This window comes from Zingiber officinale, chromosome 8B (genome assembly GCF_018446385.1).
Source record: "Zingiber officinale cultivar Zhangliang chromosome 8B, Zo_v1.1, whole genome shotgun sequence".
Taxonomy (NCBI): Eukaryota; Viridiplantae; Streptophyta; class Magnoliopsida; order Zingiberales; family Zingiberaceae; genus Zingiber; species Zingiber officinale.
In genome coordinates, this window is record NC_056001.1 from 1,537,760 (window position 1) to 1,554,919 (window position 17,160).

A 17,160-nucleotide genomic window follows, 5' to 3' on the forward strand; every position below is an offset into this window, starting at 1 on the left:
CCTTTGACCTACTTGGACTTCCCAACACCAGGTATCCAGTCAACATTGATCCATTTGGATTTCTACGTGTCAAGTATCCGGTCAACCCTTTGACCTACTTGGACTTTCCAACACTAGATGTCCGATCAACCTTAACACAACTGGATTTCCATGTGTCTAGCTTCACTCACCAGGTCTTTCCATTGTCCGACTTCATTTACCGGGACTTCTACCTGCTTGGCTTCACTCACCAGAACTTACACCTGACTTCACTCACCAGGATTTTCCAACTGCCTAGCTTCACTCACTAGGTTTTTTACAACTGCCTAGCTTCACTCACTAGGTCTTTTACTTGGCTTCACTTATCAGGATTTCCAACTACCTAGCTTCACTCACTAGGGCTTTCCAGTCAAGTATTCAGTCAATTTTAACCTACTTGACTCTTTTTCACATTATCCTGGTCAAAACTTGACTAGAGGGGAATTGATCCAACACCAGGCGCCTGAAGGGGATAAAATTTTATCCCATTCACAACGGATCATGGTCAAACTTGATCCAGATAAAATTCAATTCCAAACGTTCGAACCAAAAAAATTAACTAAGTTGACTTTTACAATCCGGACCTTCCTCTCCGATTTCACTCTTCTTGATCCGAATCTTCCTCTCCTATTTCTCTTATTTGGATGATCTTAATTATCTAAACTAGGACTGATCCGAACTTAACCTCTAATCTTCTTTAGTAAACTTCTGCTCTTGCTCATCATTCAGAAACGTCATATTTTAAAATATCATAGTGTCAAGTGCTAGTAAAAATTACGGGCTCACTTCCACGACAGGTAGAAAATACCAAACTAGTTTTTACCACGTGTATGATATGGTGTGTAGAGATATGATGTGTAGCGATTGAGTGTCCAAGTTAATGTAAGATTGATGGTGAAAATGATGTGACAGTTAAATTTAACGTGTTCGATTGCTTTTAAAACAAGGTGTACACCGTACAGGGCGTTCTGATTAAAAAATGAGACGTTCTTCTAATCTAATTGTTCAAATATATTTTTCTCAAATTATAAGAAATTTATTTAAATATTTTAATAAAAATAAAAGTCTCCAAGGTTTAACATAAACTAAAAATAAAATAAAAATAAGAAATATATTATATTTTTCGTATGGACAAAACTGCCCTAGTTCCTTTTATTCTGTTTTTCAACTTTTGTCTAGTCTCATCTCACCGTCTCCGCTATAAACAAACAGGGAAACAAGATCTTCATTATTTCCCTGTTTCTCTTCTTCTCTCGATCGATCAATTTGCTAAATTGGTGTAGAAGAAGAAGAGCCATCAGAAGGTTCATTTTTTGTTCTCCTTGCGAGCTCTGATTGAGGAGTATTAATGGCTTCCAAGGACAAGGAGAGCAAGCCATCTTTCACCTCCTTCGCTTCTTCTTATAAGGAGATGATGAAGAGGCCTTCTTTCTTGCTCGGCTTCCGCTTAGTCGTCTGCGTCGCCCTCTGCTACCTTCTCTGGCTCCGCTTCCTCTTCTACACCTTCCCCCCGGCGTCGACGGCTGTCTCTTTTAGAACGGCTAAGCTCAGCCGCCCGCTGGCGGCCACCTGCGACCCTGCCATCGCGCCGTTCTATATCCACCGCCTCCACCCCCGCTTCAACTCTGCCCTCGTCCAGCACGGCCTCTCCTGCGTGACTTGCTGCGACGTCTGCCCCCACGTCGGCCACCGCGGCCTCGGCCGCCCGCTCCTTCGCCTCCCCGCCGACGCTGACTTAGACCCGGGCCTCACGTCCTGGTACGCCACCCACCCCCTCGCCGCTGAGGTCATCTTCCACGCCCGCGCCGAGCGACACCCTTGCCGCACCGCCGACCCAGCCGCGGCGGAGCTCTTCTACGTCCCCTTCTTCGCCGGACTCCACGCCGCCACCAACTCCCGGCAGCAGAACCACACCCGCCGCGACGCCCTCGCCGTCGACCTCGCGGATCACCTCGCCTCCCTCCCGGCCTTTGGCCGCAGCGGCGGCCGCGACCACTTCCTCGTCGTCGGCCGCACCTCCTGGGACTTCATGCGCGACCCGGACCTCCTTCCAGAGGTCGCCAACGTGACCGTCCTCACCGTGGAGCGCCACCCCGGGGAGGGCCGCCACCAGTTCGGCATCCCCTACCCGTCCTACTTCCACCCGCGGACGGCGGAGGACGTGGCGGACTGGCAGGCGGAGCTCCGCCGGTTCGCTCGGACCCGGAGCCACTTGTTCGCGTTTGTGGGCGGACTGCGGCCCGGTTCGGACAAGGCGGCGGTTCGGGCCAAGGTCATGGCCCAGTGCTGGAAGTCGAAGCGCTGCCTCCCGGTCGATTGCAACCCGACCCGACGCCGGTGCGAAGACCCAGACCGGGTCCTCGACGTCATGCGCCGGGCTGACTTCTGCCTGCAGCCGCCAGGCGAGTCGCTCACTCGGCGGTCCACCTTCGACGCGATGCTCGCCGGCTGCATCCCGGTGTTCTTCTCCGAGCACTCGGCGTACGCACAATACGAATGGTACATGCCGGCCCGACCGGAAGACTGGTCGGTTCAGTTGAAACCGACCCAATGGGACCACATCGAGGACGAGCTGGCTCGGATTCGGAAAACCGTGGTGGAGAAGATGAGGGAAACGGTGATCGAGCTGATTCCTAATGTGACCTACGCCCACCCGGACTCGAGTGCGACCCAATTAGGGTTTCAGGATGTAGTAGACACGGCTCTAATTGAGCTCACCAAGCGGGTTCGATCAAACCGGGAAAGTCTGAATATACTGTAAATAGACGATGTATCTTGCCTTCCGGTATTTCTAAACAATGTGTAGGTTTACTTACACCTGCGAATTATACGTTTATCTTTTTCCTCGAAAGAAATCAAATTTCTCGTGACTTCAGCAAAAGGAATAAGACAATCACTTTGATGGATGATTCGTTGAACTCTGGAGGCCAATTGAATGTCGGTAGAGTTTGTGGATCAAAGGTCAATGGATTTGAAGATTTAAGTCTCGAATATTTGAAGCAAGAACAGCAACTTTGTGGTCTGTGGAGCTCTAATTGAAAGGCACCATGACTCTTGGTGACTTCTGCAATTATGTTTTGGAAACTGGACCACGCCAGTTGATTTATTTGACTGGTTTAGTTCATGGTTGTCTGGATAAAGGCCCAAAGATCAAACAAAGATCGGTGACATTTTGTATTGCAATGCATCAGAAATCAGCAACCCGCTGACTAAGGCGATCACCATGCAGCTGTACATGCAAATTATGTCTAAATCTTTATGGCACGGCACTGACCACATGCCTCCGTGAGAATTGAGTAGATAAAATGTTGTATATCGAGTAATGAGCATCATAGTTACACACAGTCTTAGTACATAAACAAATCACAATAAGAAGCAGGGCCAAAAAAAAGAGAACTGTTTACAGAAATCATCCAGCCGCTTGAAAGTCTCCGAAATCATCATCTATAATGTCTTGAGGGCTCTCTCTCAATGTGGATGATTCTTCAGGTGAAAGTTCATCTTTAGAATGCAAATTAACCTCTTCAGCATTGGATGGTTGCGAACTAAAGGGTGATTTTTGAACGGAATTGATGGAAGATAGCGGAGACGGAGGCGGAGGGGGTGGTTTAAGGAGAATTGAACCTTCGCTGGTTTTTGTCTTATCGTCCAAGGAAAGATTGCTCAGACCCGGCTCCATGCTTGCGGACTTCACCTTTTGTCCTTTCTGTTAACAAGTGTACAAATTGCCATTAGCATTACCAAACTGGGGCGTCTAGAAAGCAAATCTATGCAACAAAGTCAACCATATGGAGACCCGTATAAGCACGTCATAATCCAAGCAAGATTTTGAGAATTGAGAAAAGTCCATAAATTTAATTGGTGCTCAGAAGGGCGGAAAGTTGAACAAAGCATGCAAATGGAGGCAGTTGGAGATGTAATTATGAAAAAAGTGATATGGATCCCTGGGAAATTAAAGTAACTTGAAGTAGCTAGCTCTTAAGTGGTAATGATAAACAATAGATGTCTTCCGGAACATAACCAAAGAAAATCATTCCACTTCTATATTTCAGAAGATTATTGCTTTTTGTAAGCAGTTCACTGCAATTACATTAACCTAAATACAAGTTAAGATCACAGATATTAGCAAGCCGAGTAGTAGAAGCTAACCTTCCAGCCTGCAGAAGGGTTAAAAAGGACAGAGAACTAGAAACATCGACGGAAATAGATGAGACTTCTTTATTTTGATCATATCTATTAATAGACAAGCAGTGTATTCCTGTCAAATTACATAGAACGCGAAGGATGAGAAGAAATTAATAACACCTAAAGGTTCAACTGCAGCTAATTATACTATAATTGTTCCCTCAATGTCTTGTCTGTCATTGCTTTTTGATGTCTCATCAACTTTATTTTATTAAATGGTACACGTTCAGTCAGAATGTGATCCTTATCCATACTAAAACATAGGCCAGTAGGCGTAGGTTTAAAGCGTTTGCACAAGTCAGTTTCTCGCAAGCTTACAGGAATTTTGAAATAGTCAAATTATGCAGTAGCAAGCCCAAACTAAGTAGTTAAATTATGCATAGCTACTTGGGTCAGTTACATCGATCTTATTATCCATTGAGCTCCATGATGGCTATCACTGGTAATAGTTAAAATAATAAAATCATTTTTATAAAACGATACTGAAGTTTTTTTTTATCTACCCCTTAAATTATTCACATCTACTTGATTCGACTCTTCTAATTAAAAAAATGATTAATCATCTATCAATATGTTCATATAACTATCTAAAACTATTTTCTCTCATTTTATCATATTTGTAAAAAGTAGGATAAAACTGTGTAAAATGGATCCTTCCCCGAGATCCGCATGACAAAAATTTCATGCACCGGACTACCCCTTATCATATTTGTGACTACCCCTAATAACCTAATTCGTATTGCACATTAGTACACTCTTATTCATCATAGCTTTGTTAATTTCTACTAATTTTTTTTTTTTTTTTTTTTTTTGTCTATGTTGCTCCGTATAGCCCAATGCCTACCCAATCCATTATATATATATTTTGTTGGAGCAATCTATGTGATTCTAGATTTTGATGTTTGGACAAAGATTTAAGCTAGATTTATTATTGTATTTGATATGCATTGTGAGTGTACGAGATATAGATAATACAAGGAAAGTCCAAGTGTGATCTTGTTAAAGGAAAAGTCTAAGTGGAGTCTTGGCGGTATAAGTCCAAATATGTAGTATTGACAACGTAAGTCCAATTGTAACTTGACAAGATTGAAGTTCCGAAGCGAGGAGCTCTTGGCAATGGAAAATCCGACAATAAGGACAAGGCCAATAGAAGCTCCTGAAGGCAAAGCGTGAAGGATGAAGAGGCATCTGAGGGACACAAGGCTAATGGAGGAGGCTAAAAGCCTAGGTCTAGTTTGGTCGGACAAGGACGAGTGCTGAATGAATGTACTCGGAGGTCAAAACCCTAGGATTAGGGTTTAACCAACTGATGGTTGTACCAGTCAACTGGGGAGTGAATAAAATGTCTCTGTTCATTCAAACCATGTGGAGCAATCGATTGGTGTTGGCATCAGTCGACTGGTATCGAGTCATTGGCATATAACGGTCGAATTTCACACGAGGCCAGTCGACTGGTGGTGGGAAACACAGCTTGTGTTTTCTCTCGAGCTCTATTTAATAAAGCTCGGAGTGACCGATCATGGTTGACAAAATAGACTTGGTTAAAGTCTATTAGCCTCTTCCAAGCTCTTGTGTGATCAAGCTTGCTTGTGCGAGGTTGTGGCGAAGTTTCTCTGCCCACAAGGAGCTACTTGAGCTAGCTGAGGTTTTCCGAGGAGTCATCCACTGATGGATCAGGATCGTCCACCTTACGGACAACCGTGGAGTAGGAGTAAGTGATCTCCGAACCACGTTACATGAACGTGTGAGGTTTAGTGTCTTTTGTGTTCATTGTAGTGCTTAGGGCTAGCTTTCTTTTGTTAGTGTTATTTGTATTTCCGCTGCATACTAACAAGCGTAGGAAGTGATGATTTGGGAGAGAAGCTATTCACCCCCCTCTAGCGGATGTCAAGATCTCAGCAATTGGTATCAGAGCGAGGAGCGCTCTTGAAGGACTAATCGTCGGAAGAAGCAAACGCTAGAGGAAGAAGATGGAGTCGGAAGGTCCACTAGGATGGGATATCCGAATCCCATCTCCATACGATCTAGATAATTTCGAGTATTGGCGGAAGTGGTTGGAGACGTGGTTCCAAATGGATTGGGACCATGGACCATATTAGAAGTTCCCTTCGAAGTTCCAACGGACAAGAAGGGGAAGTGTCTCCGACCTCAGCATTGGATCTAGAATTGTATTGAATTTATTACCTCCTAACAATGTGTCACGTGTAGGTGAGTGCAAATGTGCTCATGAGCTTTAGAGCAAGATGATTGCGCTCTATGAGAATCCTACACAAACACAAGGAGTTGAGGAGCCCAAGGAGGACTCATTGGTCCAAGAGAATGACCAATCAGATGTTGATACAACGTCTGATGAGGAGGAAGAAGTGGAATCAACCACTTCTCCAGAGGAAGTAGAACCGTCCACGTCTTTAAAGGAAAAAGAAATCTAAGACAAGTGAAGAAGAGGTCTTGGAACTCTCAACCACCTCAACTACCGAGAAGAGCAAGAAAAATCACATCAAGTGCTTTGAGTGTAGTGAAGTGGGACACTACAAGAGTAGGTGTCCATTGCTCAAGAAGGTAAAGGAGATAAACCCTAAACCCGATAAAGTTCTTTTGAAGACTAACGTAGGTTGTAGGGATAGTGCCAAGAAGAAGATGCACATTTGATGCTTCACATGTGGTGAGTGGGGACACTACCACACGAAGTGCCCAAGAAGAGGAGAGCTCAAGAAATTGACACACTTGAAGAAATTAGAGAAGAGGAGCTTAAGTCAAGAGGGAGCTCCAAAGGTAAAAGGGAAGGTAATCTCTAATTTGAAGTTTACTCCAATTTAAAATTCCATCGTGCTTGTTAGGAATAATAAAAATTATGTACTCATGCATAATTATGGATGATCCGGAGGTAAATTAGGGCATGAGAAGTAAATAGAGAAGTGGTCAGGGGCATTTTGGGGATTGAGGATTGCTAGGGCTGAGGGGTTTTTTTGGGGAATCGCCGTTCACAGCAAAAGGGGGGTTTTTCGTGATCCTTTCGGCTGCCAGCCACCAGGGAGAGGCTCTCTCCTTCTCAAGTTCTCCGCTAGCGCCGACGAAGCCGTCGGCGCTCCCTTCTTCCTCTCCTCCACCCTCCATTACTCCGGCCTTCTCATTCCAGCGCCGCCGCCATGAGGAGGGAATAGGGGGGCTCGCTAGGTTCGTTGTTGCTGCGGCCGCCGTCGGCCTTCTCCTCTCCCTCTCCTCTTGTCGGCAGTCACGACCTTGGCACGAGAGGCCACCGCGAGGAAGACACCTCGTGTCCTCCTCCTTTGTCAGTAGTCACCTATCGGAACAGGAGCATTGCTCCTCTTCTTGCCGGAAATCTCCTCCGGCGCGGGCTTCGTCCGGCAGCCCCCGACATCACCCTACAGTGGGATCCGCCTCCGGCCACAGCCACCTCTGGCAGCCGACGCCTCCGGCGTCTAGCGCCGTCACCTCCGGCAGCTCCTGCCGCAGCCACCGACACCTCCGGGCAGCCATCATCACCCACGGGACCGTCGCGCCGAGATTGGGTTCGGCCATCGAGCCGAGGTTGTTCCGGCCATCGAGTTGTTGGGTTTTACTCTGTGCATCTCTCTTATGATTACGAGCTATCTGTGTTATCCGGCCTGCGTGCCGCGTATCGGCCTACGAGCCATTATGTCTTGGCCTACATGCCGCTTTCCGGATCCAGGGCCACGACGACTTGATCAGTAGCTCGACCAGCTCGTCCATCCATCCGAGGGCGCCCCCCTGGGCCAGGGTACGTTCTCGTACCTTTCCTGCATTTAGTTAATTATTCTGCTATACTATTATGTGGTTACTCATACATTTGTGGGATTCGCCTCGAGCACCGAGGTACCAGAGACCGGGGGAACCCGGTCGCTGGATACAGGTACAGTTGATCGGAGGAGGACTTCAGACGACTTGGTCAACGCAGCGGACAGATCACCAACCGGGTCATGGGGATGCGGTCAACCTTCCAGACACGTCACACCGGCAGGTTCGTTTTCTCAGCTTCCAGACAGGATCACATTGGTAAAACAGATTTCTCCACAAAATTTGAGAATTTTTGGAGGCTTGTGGAGTTTCTAGTGCATTTCTGAAATTGGATTCAGAATGTTGTTTGGGGTTGAAATATGGTGCTAGTCGATACAGTTACTAGTCGACTGGTAACACTGTTCATCGAATGAAGAATAGTTCTGTGAGTTTGTTCGATTAGAGAAGTCGACTGATACAGTCTGAAAATGTGTTTCAGCAATAGGAAATGACCAAAAGGATGATAAACACGTATGTAATCTTATGGGGGATTAATACATGATGTTTATGGTCATTAGAAGTTAAAGAGTCCAATAGCTGGGATATTGCTAGAGCTCTTTGGCAAAAGGGGAGAAGTGTTGTGTTTAAGTGGGAAACCTACACACCTTTGCAAGAAATTCTAGCTCAAGGGGAGCTTAGGTGACGGGAGAGCGATTGCTCATTTATTGGCAAAGGGGGAGAAGTTTACCTTTGCGGAAAATCCTAACTCAAGGGGGAGCTTAGGTCAAAGGGGAGTCTAGGGATTTAGGTTCCATTATTTATGCATGAGTTGATTTGCATATTTATTTACATATGTAGTGCTATATTATTTCCCTAACTTAAATAGGTTGTCAAACATAAAAAAGGGAGAGATTGTTGGAGCAATCTATGTGACCTTAGATTTTGATGTTTGGGCAAAGATTTAAGTTAGGTTTATTATTGGATTTGATATGCATTGTAAGTGTGCAAGATACAGGTAATAAAAGGAAAGTCCAAGTGTGATTTTAGCAAAGGAAAAGTCCAAGTGGAGTTTTGACGGTGTAAGTCCAAGTATGTAGTCTTGGCAATGTAAGTCCAGATGTAACTTGGTAAAGTTAAAGTCCCGGAGCGAGGAGCTCCTGGCAATGGAAGACCTGACAACAAGGACAAGACCGATGGAAGCTCCTGAAGGCAAAGCATGAAGGATGGGGAGACATCTAAGGGATGCGAGGCTGATGAAGGAGGCTAGAAGGCTAGGTCTAGGTTGGTCGAGCAAGGACGAGTGCTGAGTGAATGTACTCAGAGATCAAAATCCTAGGGTTAGGGTTTGACCAGTCGACTAGTAAGGACTCAGTCGACTGGAAGCAAACAGAATGTCTCTGTTCACTCAAACCATGTGGAGCAATCAACTGGTATTGACATCACCCAACTGGTATCGAGCCGTTGACATGTAACGGTCGAATTCCACATGAAGCTAGTCAACTGGTGTCTTTACCAATCAACTGGTGGCAGGAAACACACTTGTGTTTTCTCCCGAGCTCTATTTAATAGAGCTCGAGGTGGCCAACCATGATTGATAAATATACTTGGTTAAAGCATATTAGAGTCTTCCAAACTCTCATATGATCGACAGGAAATGCAATTATTTGAGAGAATCGATAAGAGAAATTGAATATAGAGACCACGTGAATCATTTGGAGAATATTAATATCATGGACTATGATTTCAATTAGCTGAGTAAGACTCCATGACAATAACAGAAAACAAACAAAGTGGCCCAACTATTTGATATCAATAATATAATTACATATCTTTTTCCCATTAAATTGTGCAAAGCCATGTCATTGGTAATAAACATGCCTATGGAATGTTTAAATTATATAAAGTACAGGCGTATAATTGTCTATGATTTATATCTACCATTCACACTAACAATTATAATTGCTATATTTCTTTACTAGGGAGTGTGTGAAATGTACCATCTTAATTCAATTCTTTTATTCTAGCATAACGGACTCTGATTTACTTGCTATAAATTTATATTTTATTTCCTCTCATAATAATCTCACACATCCAACTCAGCATTTAATTTCTTCGAGTATAGGAAGTAGGATGAAAGTGAAATTGTTTTAATGAAAGGAAACGAAAGAAACAAATTGCATGATCTTTTTTTCACTTTATGCCATTCTTCTTGTTTACTTGGATGGCATTGAATTGAAAGGAAGACAAATAATATTGATTACTCATTTGTCTTTAGATGGCAAAACTTCATTTGTGTCCAAAATAGAGGAATTAGTCAGAATTAAATTCTTTCCTGACAAATTCCTTTCAATGAGAGAAATTGATGATTTTATGTTTTTCCCTTTGTTTTTCTTTCCTACTTTCCAAGTAAACACAGTATCTAAGAATAGATCTACTTCTTTGCAAAAAAAAAAAAACGACTCTTCGTTTAAATTATAATGAACCTCAAAATCTCTCTTTGTTCTACTGATGCAAGTCTAACTATTTTGGTGCATGATTATTTAGTTTGTAATTATTCATCCTCTCACAAATATAACCTTATTCCATTTATACACTGAGGCAACATGTGTCTACGAGAAAGCATCAAAATAATAGAGCCTTCAGCTGAAATAAACTAAAATCACTGAACCATGCTCAAGAAAAGTACTGACAGAAATACACCTCTATCTAAAATTCCACTTACATTTTTCAATTGAAGCACCAAAGTCTCCCCTTCCTTCAGACTGTAATCAACTGTTGATGTTGTCTGATAATGTAGCTCCATCTCCTCTGCAGCTTTCTTTTTGTTTAGATATCTCAATTACTGTAAAGGAGCAAATTTTTTATACAGTTGATAGAAACCATATCATATGTCATCTTGCAAGTTGCAAGAACTACCAAGCAACATGTATAGGCTACTAGTCAACATAAACAGCATTAGGAGGATACTTCATATGGTCATGGAGAGCAGCTTGAAAATCATAAGCTTCTGGTCTTTCCCTAAATCCTATGCCAATGAAAGCATGACGTTTTCGGCCACCTGCAGTTTAAATGCTTCATTGTCTGATCTTACATTCAGCCTTAAAGCGAAGAAATGAATGCCTATGATTTGAAATTCAATCTGATATTTTACCTTAATTTCCCTCATGGTAATGCTCTTGTGAGTTGACTAAGAAAACCTATTTAATTTTTTTTTTCAAAATTCTCAAACTAACATTTTAGATATGCATTTGAAACAGTGGGACTCACTTTATCTCACTCAAGCCTCCAGGTCCCATCTGACAAAACGTCACCAAGTGTTCAATCACTTAGCCAAATGACATTTGAAAACAGATTATCCACCTCCGCTACCAGATGCTAGGCTTGTTCACAGTAGATCTTTTAAATAAGAACTTATTTTGAATCTTGGATTTTACAAATAGATTCAATGCTTGCTTAGAACAATTAAGTGAATCTAGTAAGAAAAAAATCTCCTACTTATACAATAGAATGATACTCCCTAAGTGATGGAAGATATATCTAATAACAGCAAACTTGATTTCTCAATTGAATAAAAGAAACACAATCTTATGTAGACAAAAAGGCATCGTCTTTGAATTTCATTTGGAATATTAATTAAATATGTCAGGTTTTGAAAGCACAGCTAAAAAGTTTAAGGAACTTACCGATGTTTTCCTCAATGCGAAGCACAAAGTATCTGGAGAAAAGAGAAATGGTGATCAAGTGAATGAATGCCATGAGTAGTGCATGACCAAGTTGTGCTATTAGGAATCTACTGTGCATAGATAATCCATCTAGTTGATAAATACAATATCTGGACTTAATGCATTTAGAAATGTTACAAAATTTGTTGCAAGAAAATAACAGAAAGATAGCAAACCTGCTACTGTCAATAACAGGCTCTACTGGATGTGGTTCTCCCTCTCTCAAGAATGCTCTAGCATATAATTCTCCTAAAAAGTGTTTCTCATGATAAAGAGAGCTCATAATCATATAATGTTACCGTTTTCTGTTTTTATTTTAATCCGAAAGATGAGTAAACCTGATTCCTTATCTTCCAATCTGATAATGCACTCTTCCCCTTTGCTAACAACCTTCAATGCTCCCTCCCACACCCATTTGTTCACGTTCCACTCATCAGCCCTGAAAATCAGCAAAGTTATTCCATACAGTGAGCTATAGTATCTGAACCCAGAACTTAGATAACTCTGTGAAATAAATATTTGCAAGCAAAGTTAGGGAAAAAGGTCAAATTGCAAAAAAAATAAAATAAAATAAAATACAGGAAAACCTGAAAGGAAAGTTAAAAAAGTGTTGAAAAAATTAACAACAAAGTCTCAAGTGTTGGGAAGGAGACAGTGAATTCAAGGAAATCAACCACATAGTGCCCCATATAAATAGGCAGCAGGAGTCTCTCCCACCCTTGGTATAACAATATTAAAATAATGTACTTAAATTCCAGCAATTTGTTTAATTGCTCCTCATAACTATTCTAGTACATTGATCCCAAGCTCAGCTCATTTATGTAGCTAAATAAGCTCAGCTCATAGTTAAACAAGTTCCAGTTAACAACCACAACTAAGCTTGAAATCCATTAAAGTTGAAATTTGAATGAAACATAAGCTTGAAACTAGAAGCTCATCTAAGTTAAAATCAATTCAAATTGGAATTTAGTCAATAATGGATCTAACTAGACTTTGGAATTCTTAGATCACCGTATCAAAGTAATTCTAAAAGACTGATCTATAAGGAGTCATGTACAATTCTTAGCTTCAATCTTGCTAGAAAGTTGAGTCAAACTTAAACAAGATCCTTTTAAGAAGTGTTTGTCTTTTTTAGCGCTTCTCCTTACCTTAATCAAACAAAAAAAAAAGTAACCTTGGAAGTCTAATTTATCATTCTTGGTCCACCGCTAATGAAACATTTATGCATCAAGCTTACGCATTAGGGAAACACAAATGAAGCCCAAGAAAATCTAGAATCAGACAAGGTTATGCATTAAGATACAATAGCAAGCCATAAAGGATATCCAATAGAAGTGGCCCACTCCACAATTATCTCCATTCCTGACAATTATTATAACCCTCGAAGCTTGTTTGTACAAGACAAACCTGCCAGTCATACTAGGCAATAAAGAGGAACAATTTTTTATCACAATTCTGCATCCACCAGTAAGTAAAATGGCGGAAATGGCTTTTTTGCAATCTACGTAAGAACCGAAGAGCGGAATTGGGAGCGATCAAAAGCACCTGTAAGAAGCCGCGGTCTTCCTGGGCGGGATCTGTCAGCAAAACCCCAAAGGGGGCAAGGAAGGGTGTGGGTCAATAACTAGATTGGAAAGACGATGCAACAGAAAGATGTAATTCGCAGTCGGCGGGATTACCAAGTAGACGTAGCACTCGACGGCGTGGAAGAGAACGAGTTCCAGAGCGTCTTCCGTCTCTCCTACCCCTTTCTCGGCTCCAGCGGGATCGGTCTTGGTCGGGTCGCCCATGGCGAGTGCTCGCGTCGCGGGTCGTGGAAATCGTGTTCGCGATGAACTTATGCATCGATTCCCCACCATCGCTACTTAAGTCGGGAGTTAACTCGTGATCCACCCGCCTTGCTGCTAGAGACTTCCGCAGTTGGTGATTTCTATATTTTATCGAAATAAAAATTCGGATAAAATTTTGGATTTAGATCACAATGTATAAAACTACGTAATTATTTTATTAACTAATCCATATATATATAATAATAAATAAAACTAAAATAATAATATTAAATCTGCAGTATTAATAGAGACATATGTAGAAAAAATGAGAACAGATCCTCTGGTCCGTAATTTACGGATTAGGAGATGGTCTACTATTGCAGATCATTGATTTGGATGTATCCTACCAATTTAAAGGTGGGCTCCATCCAAATCAATGATCCTCATACAGTGGACCATCCTCTGATCCATAAATTACGGACTAGAGGATCCCTATTTAGAAAAAATAACCATCAATGTGTAAGGATATACAAATACCACCCATCTCAGATCGTATTCATTCCAGTTTCAGCAGAATATATATATATATATATATATATTTATTTATTTATTTTTTTGCATTAAAGCAATGAACACAGTTAATGATTTATAAAGAAAACCTCAATTCTTCCTCTCCCATAAGAATTGCTATCAACAACTCATTCCAGGTATCAATTGGCCCAGGCAAGCACCAATGCAGACAGTCCTCCTGGGGTTTCTTAGTTAGATCAGGGTGGTATCTTCTGTAGGGCCCTGGATGCCCGTCGGGCCTCATCAGTGAAAGATGGTAAGTATCAAGAAGTTTCAGATTCAAACCATTTGCCAATCCTTCCTGAAACTCCTCCAATTCCACACCTCTCATTACTGCATCCTCAGGATCAGCGTTGTACTCACCTTCTTTGAACGGCATTGTTCTGTTGCAGATCCCCCCATTGTACCATTTTCCATATTCGAAGTGGCTTGGAGTCCAAGTCCTCACAATCACAACGGGTTTGTGGTCGGCGGCGCTTAAAAAGCGGAGAGCCAATCGGAGGACTCTGCGGTAGGAGTAGTCGATGCCTAGTTCCTTTAACGATTTGTCTGGGCAGTAGTGGCAACCGACGATGGTGTTGTTCTCCCAGAATGTGGTTTCTTTGAGAAACCACTGTCCACCAGACAACATTATGTACTCGTAGTTTTGGGCTTGGCTAGTCCATGTGGTATCGAGGACATCAAGATAAATCTGTAGGTCTTTCTTGGACTTTGCTTCAGTAGAGTTCACCAGAAAAGGAGCCCAAATGAGTCCCAATGTGATGTTGTGTGAGGGTAAGTGCCATGTCTTGGATTGAAATGCTTCATCGTGATAGACTAGAACTGCTTCTTCAACCTGACGATAAGACAAACAACATTCAAGGAGACAATCATTGTCAGAAAGTAAGTTCCAATTGTAAAGTAAAGAGAAAAACCTAGACTATTGATATTGGGTAATGAATTTCAAATCATAAGTAATCTATAGTCGAAGCTAAATTATTCCCAGATACCATTTCCATTGGCAACTCAAATTTGGCATTGAAAGATTGCTTCATAATGAAAGCTTGTGTAATTAACATGTATAAGGGTGATGTGGGGTGATGCTAAAGATCATATACAAGATACAAGGAAATCTACCACCAATTTTTCCACAAAATAGAAATAGAAGTGAAAATGAAACTAATAACAATTTCAAGCACGTTCAGAAATCACCTTTGAGAGAATACATAGCAATGACTCCATCTGGTTGCGGAGAATAGAATCGCCAACAAAAGCTATCGATTTGCCCCTCATACTATTTAAGAACTTCCTCGTGTCTATTGGAGGAAGTTCACAACTGTATGGTTTCCATCTCCAGTAAAGGTAGCCAGTATCCGGTCGACCATTTGTCAAACAATCTTGAGGAGAAGATATGAACTTGCAACTTGAATTTCTGTAAGCTGGAGCAGAATCCTTTTTCCACTCCCCAGAGAAAATATCACATCCTTTTACAACGCCTTATATTTGAGATTGTATTACATTTTAGTGCTCAGGATTGCTAATCATAAAAAAACAAGGATGCAGATAAACTAACAGGAAAAGTTAATCAATGAAGCACTGCCAGAATCTGTGAGCTGCTGGTTTGCACTCACTTATGGATCCCTTTTAGCACTTTTTATAGAAGCAATTGCTTTTGATTAATCATAGAAAAATGCTGATAGAGTACCCTACAATGCAATATTCAGTATCATAGCTTCAAGAATGATCATAAAAAAAAACATTATGACAACTTTTTTGAGAATGATTAATTAAACTATTAGAAACTTGATTTTTATGTCTAAGAAAGATGCTCATGTCTACTAGAAAAGCAAGATGCAAAGTTCATGAGGTTACAAGATGTTCCACAATTCACACGAATTGTGAAAGGTAAAGTCTAAATCAAGATATGAAGCAATAATTTACATGAAAAAAGCATACACATTCGGATATTCAACCACAGTTCCAAATAAGCAACCAGAAATACATAATGGCGAGTTATGGTAATGTAAAAATTACAAGATCAGGAAGGATAAACCCATGGTAAAATTTTTAAACATTGCCATTATTAAGAAAGTACTCACGTCCTGTCGTACTTAAGAAATTATTAAGCAAGCGCATGATATCAAACTAAAAATGATTCCTCTGTACAATGAGATTCGTAAACAAGCATGAGCCCCGCTGTAGTTGTAGGTCGGTGCAAGTTTGCAAATCTCATTGTAAAAAATCTCACCATTCTCAGCAACGCGAACAACCACGGGATTCTCGAAGTACTCTCAAGAAGCGACGAAAAGAAAGCAATCGATACTTGCAAAGTAAATTTCCATTTTTTGTCATTAATAAGAACCCTAACCTGCCCCTACCAACGCTATACCATACAAAAGATCTATCACCAAACCCACTTCCTTGCCGACAATCAAAATCCATGGATAAACAAGTAAGATCACCCTAATATTTCACCCTAGTAACTTCAACTATCAAAATCTCACCTTTCATAGGAGCGGAATTGGCGTCGGTCGTCCGAGGGAAGAGGAGCTGAGAGGCGAGAACCGCGAGGAAAGCGGAACCCGAGAGCATGAGGAAGAAATCGCAGAAGCTCTTGTAGGGCATCCCTTGCTTGCCTTCCGCCATAGCGCTCTGTTTCACAAGGGAGAAGGGAGGCGCAGCAGCAGTCTGGCGACACCTGATCGGTGGGACTGGAAGGAAGAAACCAAATGAAAATGCCTCTTAGCTCGTCCTAGTTTTTCAAATTTACAATTGCCACCCCTGATACGCAGACTGTGGGAGCATCTCAAACTAAATTAGTTTTTTATTATATTTTCTTTTACAATTGCCCCCAAAGTTGGGATTTGGGGCTCGTGAGGAGTTCACAGAGCATCTCAAACCCTTTTTTTTTGGGTCGACTCTTCGTCAAAGCCGGCGACGCCTTCGGCAACAACCGCGATGACCTCGAGCGCGACGGGGACGCGCCAGAGCAGGTTGTGCCAGTAGAAATGTAGAATGCGTGCTTAGGGTCGAAAGTCAACTGGGTGCGGAGGGTGTCGCCGACTGCGTCGAAGACGCCGACGAGCAGGCAGCATTGACGGGAGTTGACGTCGATGGCGTCCCGCAGGACCATTAGCGAACGGAGGCTGCCGAAGACCTCG

The 17,160-nt window shown here is 42.1% G+C and overlaps 3 protein-coding genes across 3 annotated transcripts; 1 reads left to right on the forward strand and 2 right to left on the reverse strand.

The window, feature by feature from the left end:
* Positions 1-1,207: 1,207 nt before the first annotated feature.
* LOC122017678 (probable xyloglucan galactosyltransferase GT17) lies at positions 1,208-2,833 on the forward strand. Its single transcript, XM_042575345.1, has one exon. It carries the CDS (start codon positions 1,367-1,369, stop codon positions 2,777-2,779), a length of 1,413 nt encoding a protein of 470 aa, XP_042431279.1. The 5' UTR covers positions 1,208-1,366; the 3' UTR covers positions 2,780-2,833.
* A 477-nt stretch (positions 2,834-3,310) lies between these two features.
* LOC122017680 (uncharacterized protein At1g03900-like) lies at positions 3,311-13,555 on the reverse strand. The gene is made up of 8 exons (XM_042575347.1): positions 13,361-13,555; positions 13,227-13,258; positions 12,020-12,120; positions 11,858-11,930; positions 11,643-11,674; positions 10,927-11,017; positions 10,682-10,793; positions 3,311-3,724 (listed from the first exon to the last, which is right to left on the reverse strand). The coding sequence occupies exons 1-8, from the start codon at positions 13,538-13,540 to the stop codon at positions 3,428-3,430; spliced, it is 918 nt and encodes a 305-aa protein (XP_042431281.1). The 5' UTR covers positions 13,541-13,555; the 3' UTR covers positions 3,311-3,427.
* Positions 13,556-14,038: 483 nt separating this feature from the next.
* LOC122017679 (protein trichome birefringence-like 26) lies at positions 14,039-16,786 on the reverse strand. The gene is made up of 3 exons (XM_042575346.1): positions 16,504-16,786; positions 15,212-15,495; positions 14,039-14,855 (listed from the first exon to the last, which is right to left on the reverse strand). The coding sequence occupies exons 1-3, from the start codon at positions 16,643-16,645 to the stop codon at positions 14,097-14,099; spliced, it is 1,185 nt and encodes a 394-aa protein (XP_042431280.1). The 5' UTR covers positions 16,646-16,786; the 3' UTR covers positions 14,039-14,096.
* Positions 16,787-17,160: the final 374 nt, after the last annotated feature.

Excerpts from the sequence above, each read along its gene's own strand:
- LOC122017680 (XM_042575347.1), bottom strand. The coding sequence starts at position 13,540 with ATGGTGGGGAATCGATGCATAAGTTCATCGCGAACACGATTTCCACGA. Across the intron at positions 11,018-11,642 it reads TCGCATTGAGGAAAACATCG|GTGGCCGAAAACGTCATGCT; the intron begins GTAAGTTCCTTA and ends TTTAAACTGCAG. Across the intron at positions 3,725-10,681 it reads TGGTGCTTCAATTGAAAAAT|AAAGGACAAAAGGTGAAGTC; the intron begins GTAAGTGGAATT and ends ACTTGTTAACAG.
- LOC122017678 (XM_042575345.1), top strand. The coding sequence starts at position 1,367 with ATGGCTTCCAAGGACAAGGAGAGCAAGCCATCTTTCACCTCCTTCGCT.
- LOC122017679 (XM_042575346.1), bottom strand. The coding sequence starts at position 16,645 with ATGGCGGAAGGCAAGCAAGGGATGCCCTACAAGAGCTTCTGCGATTTC. Across the intron at positions 15,496-16,503 it reads CAATTCCGCTCCTATGAAAG|GCGTTGTAAAAGGATGTGAT; the intron begins GTGAGATTTTGA and ends CTCAAATATAAG. Across the intron at positions 14,856-15,211 it reads TGCTATGTATTCTCTCAAAG|GTTGAAGAAGCAGTTCTAGT; the intron begins GTGATTTCTGAA and ends TCTTATCGTCAG.